General features: G+C 40.7%; 1 protein-coding gene across 4 annotated transcripts in view; it reads left to right on the top strand.

The window, feature by feature from the left end:
* The window catches only part of stk24a (serine/threonine kinase 24a (STE20 homolog, yeast)), a 33,776-nt gene that overhangs the window by 14,314 nt on the left and 7,520 nt on the right, over window positions 1-11,942 (top strand). For all 4 annotated transcript variants that reach the window (XM_076985548.1, XM_076985550.1, XM_076985549.1 and 1 more), the window contains exons 4-8: window positions 8,569-8,625; window positions 8,765-8,873; window positions 9,039-9,196; window positions 10,721-10,906; window positions 11,120-11,265. In XM_076985548.1, the coding sequence (XP_076841663.1) occupies window positions 8,569-8,625; window positions 8,765-8,873; window positions 9,039-9,196; window positions 10,721-10,906; window positions 11,120-11,265 (656 nt within the window). The remainder of the gene's footprint in view (window positions 1-8,568; window positions 8,626-8,764; window positions 8,874-9,038; window positions 9,197-10,720; window positions 10,907-11,119; window positions 11,266-11,942) is intronic.

Genomic DNA, 11,942 nt, shown 5'->3' on the forward strand with positions numbered 1-11,942 from the left:
CATGATTTGGTATAAATGATAAGTCTTTGAATCATCATTTACTTGGTTAGATTCTGAATCTTTGCAGGTAGAAAATTTATTGATATTGAAATTACTACTCAAAGTTCATCCTTGGAAAACAATTGATGTCTAGGGGTACAAGTGTGCAGGTTAACAAAGCTCTTTTTCAAAGAGACAAAATGTGATACGTTCACCTTATCGGAGTCCCTTTGAAAACCTACAGAGCTTTGTTAAGCTTATACATCTGGACATCAGTTTTCATCCAAGAATGAAAACTGCAAAGCCATTTCAAAAAGGGATCCGACTTCTCTGTTATGTTGAATCATGACAATGATATCTGTGAATTAGCACTTAATCTTGGAAAACACATAAACAGTGAAGAGGGATTCAGGAGGTGGCAGATCCTGAAGATCCAGTGTAGTGGTGCAGCAGGGAGAGTCACTCACCTCAACATAATGGCCAGATTGATTTGTACTGTGAGCTAGGTTATGATGCTCCTGCTCTGGGCTGTGTTGCGCTCCTGCTCTGGGCTGTGTTGCGCTCCTGCTCTGGGCTGTGTTGCGCTCCTGCTCTGGGCTGTGTTGCGCTCCTGCTCTGGGCTGTGTTGCGCTCCTGCTCTGGGCTGTGTTGCGCTCCTGCTCTGGGCTGTGTTGCGCTCCTGCTCTGGGCTGTGTTGCGCTCCTGCTCTGGGCTGTGTTGCACTCCTGCTCTGGGCTGTGTTGCACTCCTGCTCTGGGCTGTGTTGCACTCTAGCTCTGTACAGTAAACAAAATGTAGGCCAAACTTGGTGCATATAATTTTTTTGCTTTACATATTTAACATATGAGAAAGCATATTTATTCCCTAAGGGTTAAAATGCAATGGACAAAATCTTCACAATGATCCCAATAATGGTGTTTTTAATTTTTTACACAAACCATACCTGGTCTCCTCCACCCTTTCTTTCTTCAGTGCAGATCTGCATTAGCTTAACTGAGAAGTGGTCCAGCAGCAACATAAATTTTAATTGCATAGGATTTTCTCCATTAATCTGGAAAGGTTTCGACAAAAAAATGCTGCAGTTTTAAGTCTATTCATATTCATTACATATTGTAACTGTGTCGAGTCAGAAGGACCAGAATGAGTCATGACACCAATGTTAGCGAACTGTTATTTAATAAGCAACACACTAAAAGCATAATCAAGTGCCAAATACACTGATTCTAAGGGGGAAAGGGAGGGGGAACACTAACACACATACAACACACATCCAGGGAAACAGGGAACTCACCGCGGGGCCTGCTGGGAGGCCTGTAGACTCCACCCCTCAACGCTGCCCATTGGCGGACGGTACAATATTCAGCCACGCAGAACGTGATGGAGGCAGATTTTTTAAACCCCTTTAATGTCTGCCACTCAAAATCCAGATCCAGAGTGCTAAAAATGTAGAAATTACATCAACTACAACATGCGACATCAGTGGCATATGGAGAAAGCTGAACTGTTAAGCACATTGATTTGTACATCATTTAATGTGAATATTAATAATTAGCGACAGAATAGTCAGCGACGTTCCTAGCAAATTAGACTTAACGTTACTTCAGAAAAATGCTCAACTATTTCAAGGTTCACCTCACATTAAAACCAATTCAAAATGAGACCGAGACCAAATTTGAGTAACTAGCTGTCGCTAGATTTAGTTATGTTCAATGAACCTTATAACAAAGACTTGATTACCACATAGAACATTATTAACCCATTATGTATTTAACAGTGATCGAATTAAAGTATTTTAAAGCATCGGAAAATATTAAATATTAATATTTTATTGTTTTCATATTTATCAAATGAAACATTCAAGTGAAATGTGTTTTTAAACTGGGCTAACTAGTTAGTTAACTAGCTAACGTTGGCTTACATAAAGTAAGGACGTTTTCTTACCTGATGTCACCAATAATGCTTCACTTAAATTTTCTTCCTCTGTGCCCCGTTTCCATCTTATTTTGTGGAATCATCCAACGATAATCCGCTCAAAATAATAATTTGGCAGGCAGATGTAAAATAATCCAGGTAGCTACACTGTAAAAAAAAAAAAGTGTAAAAAAACGGTAATTTTCTGGAAATGGGGGCGCCAGAAAATTACTGTAAAAAAACAGATAAGTACTGTAAATTTAAAAACATACATAAACTGTAAAAAAACGGCAATTTTCTGGCGCCCCCCGTTTCCAGAAAATTACCGTTTTTTTACAGTTTATGTAAAAAAACAGATAAGTACTGTAAATTTTAAAACATACATAAACTGTAAAAAAACGGTAATTTTCTGGAAACGGGGGCGCCAGAAAATTGCCGTTTTTTTACAGTTTATGTATGTTTTAAAATTTACAGTACTTATCTGTTTTTTTACAGTAATTTTCTGGCGCCCCCATTTCCAGAAAATTACCGTTTTTTTACAGTTTATGTAAAAAAACAGATAAGTACTGTAAATTTTAAAACATACATAAACTGTAAAAAAACGGTGATTATAACACTTAACATGCAACACTGTCATTTTAAAGGAAATATTCCTAAAATTGAATGTGGTCTTTACTCTAGTTCACATTCAATTATAACAATATTGCAGTGTGGTGTAGGAAGGAGAGGTAGCAAACAGATCCACCGCAGCACAAGGCTTTTTAAATTCAAACTGCCTCAACAACATAATCACGCCAGACCCCACGATCACGCAGAAGAGACTTAATTTAGACACAAAACATGAGAGAACGGCAATAACACGACAACACTACACAAACATGGCATAGAATAATTCACACAGTACAACTACATAAATTGATGAAGGGGGACTTAAACCAAGTAATGCACATAATCAAGTACACAATTAATCAACACATGCATAGACATCACATTAACAGATAACGATACCGGAGTCGCAGAGACTCATGGGAAGTAGCGCCGTCCCCCATTGGACCGACGCTTCAATATAAAAATATATATAACATTAATAGTTAAAATGAGCCATAAACTCCGAACCGTCAGAACACACATTTCAACGCTACGGTTATAGTTAAACTATGATCGGACAGGAATGCCAGACACATGTTCTAGCGCTATATGAACCGATAAGAATATATTACGCCAGTGGTTCCCAAAGTGGGGGGCGCGCCCCCTAGGTGGGGCGCGGAGCTATTGCAGGGGGGGCGCGGAGCTTGAAAGTAAAACGTGCACATGTGTCAATATTAGGGATGCACCGATTCCGATATTAATATCTGAAAAAATTCTAGATCGGGTATCAGTGACAATGTGACCGATCCATTAAAACAGATCTATTCAGTCTAATTCTATGCTTGTAACGCTTTTCGGAGTTACACTCCAACACGGACAGAAAACTTGGACAGTTAACAGGCGAGTGAAACACGAAGCACACAGAGAAGAGGTGAATCACTCACTTGTACTCGCGCTGGTGCTATTCCACTTAGTCCGTTTATGTGCTGGTTAACCAAAATAAACCTGGGCTCCATCATTACTTGACTGTTCATACATGAACTGGTGAGTTGTCCAAAGCTCATTGAATGCGTTACTTACAGAAATAAAATAAAGATAAAATAAAGAGCAGTGGTTTTCTACGGCAGAAAGCTAAATAACAACAATATTCCATACGCGCGCTCAACTCGCTCCCTTAAAGAGACAGTACACATATTTCTGGCCGTTACATGCTTTGTGCTCTGCGTGATGTCAACGCTAGCAAACTAGCCGCATAGGTATTGCTGTTTCTCTTATTTCATCTCCTTATTTATTTTAAATGATATTTAGAATTCTTGAACCATTTCAAAGGTTTCTTGCAGTTTATTTTTTTCATGTTTGACCAAAGTTGTGAACCTATTGTTTTTGTAAGTTTCAGGTTCTTTGGTATTATTTATTTTACATTCAATGTTATATTCATAATTGCCCTGACTGAACAAATGCAAGTTGTGCTGTTTTTACATGTTTTTATGTGTGTTTAAGTGTGCTATACTGGTGCAGAGTTTTCAATAAACTTGTAATTCAGTATGTCTGTGTTTAAAAAAAAAATGTTTTAAGTCGATTCAGCACTGTTTTATCAGATCGGTATCGGATCAGTATCGGCCGATACCAAGCCTCAGATAGATATGAATGGGTATCGGAAGTGAAAAACGTGAATCGGTGCATCCCTAGTCATTAGGGAGGGGGGGGGGGGGGGGGGGCGCAAAAATATTCTCATCTACTAAAGGGGGGCACGGCAGAAAAAGTTTGGGAACCACTGTATTACGCGTTAACTAAATAAGTTACATGCACTGAAAGCTGACGTTGCAAATACTCATTTGAAGAAACACTGATTTCAAAACTCATGCACTTGGGCTGCAGCGGGGTGATAACGAAAGGTTCTTCAAACAATATGCACAACCAGAACAACTCTTCATGCACACTGTGCAGTGGTCCGATTCAAACAGGCCCCACCCCTACCAATCATAAACTTAACATATTCAGTTATCTTTACTTAACATGATCATTGCAATGCCTATTTCAGCTCAATAATGATAACAACTAGTTTTATTTAGTAATGGCAATATTTTTTATGAAACATGAAATAATAATTAATGATTACTAAAATAATTTATTAAAACCTAATCCGGGTTTACAGTGTAGATACAGTGATACAGATACAGTGCATATTTAATAGTGGATTGAAAATGAGATGGATCTGGAACGCCTTAACTCTTTATGTATGTTATAAATATAAAAATAAATCACAGTCAAGAACATTTTACTTTTTACTCACTTTTATAACATGAAAATCACATATTTAACATGTCAAAACTTAAATTAAAACATGCATCAATGTTGTCTTGTAATATTTCCTTGAAATTAATTCCAGAAGATTCTATTACTTTGTCTCATTAAGATTAATCAATATTACTTTCCTTTTACAGTTTGTTTAGTTAAAATTATTATCTAAGAATTGTTAAAAAACAGATTTATAATGTATTTAATTTATACAGATTTTTCTTGTTAAATCACATGACATTTTTAAATAAACAGTTTGTTCTGGTAATTGTAATACACTTTCCCTGTCATTTTAAAATACAGGAAAAAACTGTAAAATTTATTGGGAAAAACCTGTAAAAAAACTGTTTTTTTTTTTACAGTGTAGCTAGCCACCACAGCTCGTAGGCTGACCGACCATAATGTCAACCGTCAGCACACTCACTGAAATTTTCAAACATGACCTGAGAGGCGCGAACAGTTGTCATTGGCCAGTTTCCAGTTTCCATAATTGGTTAATCTGAAAAGTCAGATAAGGGGCATAAACGTGACTTGCGCTCAACGTATTGCTTTTAACCATAATTGGTTAATCTGAAAAGTCAGATTAACCAATTATGGTTAAAAGCAATACGTTGAGCGCAAGTCACGTTTATGCCCCTAGCCTAGAGATAACATTTATATTTAAGTGGTTGTTCAACTTGTGTTTTTATTCCAGTGTGTAACTATAGGCACACACATTTTTAAGTTTAAAAGCCTGTTCCATTACAACGTACGTCTACCAGTATATCAGTTCATCTGTCTCTCAGTGTGTTACAGGTTATTTCCTTGGTTATGTTCAAGTATAGACCCAGTGTTTAGAAATGTTTCTTTTAAAAGTCCAGCACCCAAACAAACTGCCATTTTCTATTGCCATTGACTGCACAAGAACTAAAATGAGAACAGACATCAATAGAGATGGAACAATCAACAAAAATCTCCTACAGCCATTACTACTGTTACATACTTTAGATTTTTACACTGGCATATCTAATGTCTGAACTGACATTAGGAAGTCACTCTTCATTCTGTAGGCATCATAAAAATTAGCATTTTCAATTGCAGAAATTATTTTCTTTTTCGTCAAATCAATTACCATCACGTTCTGTGGCAAATTAATATGTCGAACCTATATATTTTGTTCTGTGTACATTTTTCTCCTGAACATCAATGGATCCTCTGAATTACGAGGACGCCTAACAATCAAAATACGAGTATTGATACATGTAAGCTAATACTTTGAAAACCACATTCATTTCTGTCATTGAAAATCATGTTTAAACCAGCAGTGCCAAAAGACATAAGATTTTGATTAAAATGACAGAGAAAAATAGTTCTGTAGTTCTTACAGACATAAACCTTTATATAATCAACTGAATGTTTAATTGCAGATAATTACTGTAATTATACATGAATCTGTATATAATTTAAGAAAGCAGAAAAATACCGTATAAATAATACTGTATTATTTCCGTAAAAAAACGAGAAAAGCATGGAACTTGTAATTATTGTCATAATACTTAAAATAAGACATTTTGTCAAATTACAAATAATGTCTGTAATTTTACAACGTTTTGCATACAATTGGAAAAAATGTTAAAATACATTAAATATTTACAGTTATTTTCCATAAAATTAAGATTTTTTTTTTACAGTGTACTGTGACGGGCAGGGTGAGCAACTAAAAAGGAAGCGATCACGCCAAGTCTCAGGGAAAGAGGATGGTTTAATAGAAAGTGCGCAAACCAAAAACCCATGACATAGTTCCAATTGAAGGAAATAATAACCAGCAGTCAACTGGTACAAAGACAAGACATATATAGACGAACAAACGACCCTCAGGTGAAACAGATCACGGGTCCCGCTCACCTGAGGGACGAACATCACGTGACCAAAACAGGACAGCTGCCGCTGTAAACGGGGGTGACCGGCAAGGGCCCCCCCCACAACGTGACACCCAGTAATGATTGTCGAGGGGCCGAGGGGGCACCATGTAGCGATTGTTGTAAAATAAATGGGTCTTATTTTTTACATTGAGGGGGCGGGACACCTCGCCTGAGGGGGCGACGCCCCCATTCGCCCCCCCGTGGCGCCGGCCCTGGTGACACCTACCGTGTTTATTCATTTGTCTGAGTGTTTTAGGTTTTTACTTTGAAGAGGAAAAAAGTCCTGAATGAGAACGGGATCCCGTTTAAGGTGCTCTAAATAAAAAATAATAATAATAAACCCGATTCGACTATTAGTCGACTAAAGGGAAAAGCTGACGAATCATATTCGACTATGAAAATTCTTAGTTGAATACACCTCTAGTTCTATCACCAGTGTGTAGTGTAAACTCGTCCTATAAAATGTTACATGATTTAGCCATGGAACTCGCCGACTCATAACCGAGACACTTTTTTTTTTTTTGCACTGTGCTCTTAAGACAAGCTGAGCAGACACATTCCTCCATCATTCCCCGTCAACTTGGAAAATGCTAAATAAATGTTCGATCTCATTTTGGCCATTCGAGGAAATGTTTCGGTATACACCTTGTTTGTTATGTAAAAATAGTGCAGAGAGTTGTTACATAGAACAAAATATAGGCTAGATCTGACTGAACATTTTAACAGCCAGTCTGGTTGGGCACTTTTTTTTTGCCCTCCATTGAAAGGTTTATTTTTGCATGGAACTGCCCGTAGACAGAAGCATTTGGACTGATCATCCTGGCCTCTGTTTCAGAAAGTTAGTAACATGCAGTCAGGTTGGGGATGAGATTCATAGTTTCATGTTCTTGACCTCTACAGCTAGTCCTCACCTTTCCTATTGGTGGCCCATTAAACCGAGGTCTGTTGGAGGGTCACAAGCTTTCATCTGGCTGAAGCTCCCATTACTTCTGCACTACATATTGTAGAGTGTGTGTGTGTGTGTGTGTGTGTGTGTGTGCGCGCGTGCATGCGTGCGTTGTGCACACTCAGATTACAGCTGAGCTTACTGGTGTCTCAGCCCCATGGGAGACCTTTCATTGACTGGTTCAGAGTGATTGCCAAATTGACAACTCGTTTTACCAACTAAATCTCTGCCAGGAACCATGTAGACTGTGCATCTCTGTTCAGTGTTTCCAGTAATGTTCAGCTTTATCTTCAAGACAGAAAAGGGGTTTAGGGTGTATTCTCACCAGAAGAGAAGAGGTAGGATGCTTCAATTTCCTACAAAGACAAGAATCCCCATATGTGATAAGATCTGCCTCCCCTCGTGCTGTGGTGCTGCTTTTCATGCCTTTTTAAAAGATAATAAGTGCAGGACTTTTTAAACGTTCAGCGTCAACATATTTCTGGTTCATAAGTTACTAATCCAGTAATCCAGTAATCGACAAAATTCATTTAAAGAATCAGTAATTCAATAGATTTGATGCTTTTGAACCCAGATTTATTATTTTTAAACCCAGCACTCAAACACATAATGTTTCATGGTGTAATGTATCTTGTCATATGACGAAGTGTCATGTGATGCACGCATTTCCAGCATTAATTGATGCAGTTCTGTCTAAGCAGTGTGTGGCCGTGATCCATCTGTAGGTGCTGAAGCTCACCTGCTCTTCTATGCTGCCCCAGCCCTGAGCACTCTGTGAAACTGACCTTCTGTTGCAGCCATGACGGCTCTAATGCGAACCCTGTTTCTCTCTCTCTCTCTCTCTCTCTCTCTCTCTCTCTCTCTCTCTCTCTCTCTCTCTCTCTCTCTCTCTCTCTCTCTCTCTCTCTCTCTCTCTCTCTCTCTCTCTCTCTCATTCTGTTGCAGGGCACAAAGTTATGGATCATAATGGAGTACTTGGGGGGAGGATCAGCACTGGATTTGGTAGAGTCCCATTTTGTCACCCACATTTATGTAGTTCTGAATTAGAATGGCCTACGCCGTTGCTCCCATAGAGGCTCATTCAGAGCAGTGGCACGTGGTTCCGGCGAGTCGGGCCCTCACACTGCTCTCTCTCCGGCAGCTGGAGCCGGGACCGCTGGACGAAGCCCAGATCGCCACTATACTTCGAGAGATCCTGAAGGGGCTGGAATACTTGCATTCGGAAAAGAAAATCCACAGAGACATCAAAGGTACCCTTCTAAATCTACACCGTGTAGAAAGACTGGATCACATCTTCAAAAGGGGGTGTTAAAAACTGCACTATTATATCAAGCATGAACGCTGTACCTCACAGCATTGTAACTTAATTGTTTGATGTTGTGTGCGTTTCTGTGCGCGTCTGTGTGTGTCCCCAGCTGCTAACGTGCTGCTGTCGGAGCAGGGTGACGTGAAGCTGGCGGACTTTGGCGTGGCCGGCCAGCTCACAGACACGCAGATCAAGAGAAACACGTTTGTGGGCACGCCATTCTGGATGGCGCCAGAAGTCATAAAACAGTCGGCCTACGATTCAAAGGTCAGGACTGCCGGTCTGACCTCGTCACCAGGGTACCCGCGGGTCCTTAAAAAGTCTTAAAATGTCTTAAATTTAGTTTTCCATATTCAAGGCCTAAAAATGTCTTAAAATGTCTGGAATTTTATGAGGGGAGGCATTAAATTATTATACGTGTGTGTTGTTCAGTTGTTCTGGCGCGATGTGACAATTCTCGTTCGCCCCCCCCCACCCCCCGTCAACGATGTGGAACACACCTGCATCCCCAGTAATAGTATTATTTTTTCTTGTGAGAGGTATTAAAAAGGTCTTAAAAGTCATTGAATTTGAGATTTAAAAACGTGCAGATACCCTGGTCACACTTCTGCCGTGCTGATATGCCTGTGTACTCGACAGTTAAGTTGCCATTATGGCTGCAAAAGGCAGCAAGGGATTTCAAGAAATTATTGTTTCCTTGTTTCAGATGATTGCATTACTATACGCACTGCTTGCATGTTATTATTCCTTGCAGTAATAAGTGCTTTATGATTACATCGGTAGTTTCCAGTGCTGTTATGTCAATCACCAATTTCCCGTGTTGTGTGGGTTTCCTGTTATTGATGGATGGGTGATGTGGTATCGTAATGGAGATTGAAGCCACCGTGTCACCAGAATTAACCAGAATGATCTGTGTGATTCGGATTCATGAAGAGACACTGCATTTCCTCCTTATACCTTGTGTACATATAAAAGTGTCGTACAGTGTTCTTGATTCTATCAACATGGCAAATTCAAAATGTGAATTGGCAATTGTGTAGCTGCATATTTTAGCGTGTTGCATTTTCTGTGCGTTGCTGCTCCTGGTTGTATTAAATTGTCTGAATTTTGTATAGCTCTGTTAAATGATATGAAGGACACTGTGCAGGAGTAGCAGGCTCACACGCCTGAGTTTACTCACAAACACACAGCACCAGTTTGCCTGAGTTAGTACTGTGATCCTGATGCTCTTTCAGGGTGAATGTAAAGTTACAGCAAGATGCACAATTTTGTAATGCCCTAAAACAGTCTGCACCTGACTTAGTTCCTCATGCTGATCAAGACCCTTTTACCTGAGGCCATAATGATTCCATGCAGAGGATCACCAGGATTTTGCTCAAGCTTGCTAGTGCAATCCAGGTAAAATTAGTGGAATCAACACAATCCAGGAAGCCTGAGCAAAATCCTGGTGAGGACTTTTACTTTCTGAACCTGGAATTGACACCTCTGATTCCATGTGATGGACTAAATTCACTAATAGCATTGATTCCAGACACTCCATGCTTTTATGAACTGTACATGAATGCACAGAAATGCCTGGTGAACCTGTGTGTGTGTGTGTGTGTGTGTGTGTGTGTGTGTGTGTGTGTGTGTGTGTGTGTGTGTGTGTGTGTGTGTGTGTGTGTGTGCGCGCGCGCGCGCGTGTGCGTGTGTGTGCGTGCGCATGTGTGCGCGTGTGTGCGTGCGCGTGTGTGCGTGCGCGTGTGTGCGTGCGCGTGCGTGCGTGCGTGTGCGTGTGTGTGCGCGCTCTAGGCAGACATCTGGTCATTGGGTATAACTGCGATCGAGCTGGCCAAAGGGGAACCGCCCCACTCTGAGCTGCACCCAATGAAAGTGCTGTTCCTCATCCCAAAGAACAACCCGCCCACTCTGCAGGGCAGCTACAGCAAGCCGCTCAAGGAGTTTGTGGAGGCCTGTCTGAACAAGGAGCCCAGCTTCGTGAGTGTCTCCACCCCAGACCCCATCCACCTTCAGTCTGCTGTGCCACACGCTTCACGTAGAAGCTCTTTAGCATTAACATCCATATATTACAGTGCTGCTGATGCGTTTTGATAAATGTTCCTGATACGCAGCATTCTGTGGAGTTTTAGTTTGTGTTGTTTTGTTTGTTTTTCTTTACTAACGGGGTATCTGCTTTGTCTATATCTGCAGAGGCCAACAGCCAAGGAGCTCCTGAAACATAAGCTAATTGTGCGTTACGCTAAAAAACCCTCGTACCTCACCGAGCTCATCGACAGGTACAAGCGCTGGAAGGCTGAACAGGGTCAAGAGGAGTCCAGCTCGGAGGACTCTGACTCGTAAGCACTGCTGTGTCACTGTTTGGTAAACTGTTTCGTACAACATGGTCTACTCACTGCCCAGTGTCCTCTAATTCATGAATGTTTATGGATGTTTGAGGTTGAAAAACATAGTCGTTGTCCATGGTTCATGGGGAGCTGAGAGTGGACAGTGAAAGCCCCACATACATTTTGTTTTACGGATGTTTTTTTGTGATGGGAAGTGAACACATTGCTGAGATGAATGAACAAAACTGGCCTTTTCAGCATGAACTGTTCAGCCCGTATATAAGAACTGGCCCCATCTGTAACCCCACGGGTAATTTATAGCATCAGCCTTAACCGGGGAAAGTCACCGGTCACCAAGACTGCACAAGCTTCTCTCAGAAAGTAATACAGCAGTCACATGTGCTTCTGTGTGAGCGGCTCCCCTGTGGAGGGCTGTAAAGATGGCTGAGCCATGAGGGCGTCCACTGAAACACCAGTGTCTCTGTGTGTAGAAGGTGTTGCTCATTCTCGGTTGTAATGGGGTAAGCTCATATACACATAGTGGGTTCTACAATCACGACTCTCAGATGGAGATCAGTTTTGCTTGACTCGAAGCGGCTACGATAGTCAGCTGTTGTCTTTTGTAAGACACTGGAGGGGTCAGTCTCTCCCACCCCCATCAGACAAACAAACCAAAAGACCCACTTCAG

Source organism: Brachyhypopomus gauderio, unplaced genomic scaffold (genome assembly GCF_052324685.1).
Source record: "Brachyhypopomus gauderio isolate BG-103 unplaced genomic scaffold, BGAUD_0.2 sc40, whole genome shotgun sequence".
Classification (NCBI taxonomy): domain Eukaryota; kingdom Metazoa; phylum Chordata; class Actinopteri; order Gymnotiformes; family Hypopomidae; genus Brachyhypopomus; species Brachyhypopomus gauderio.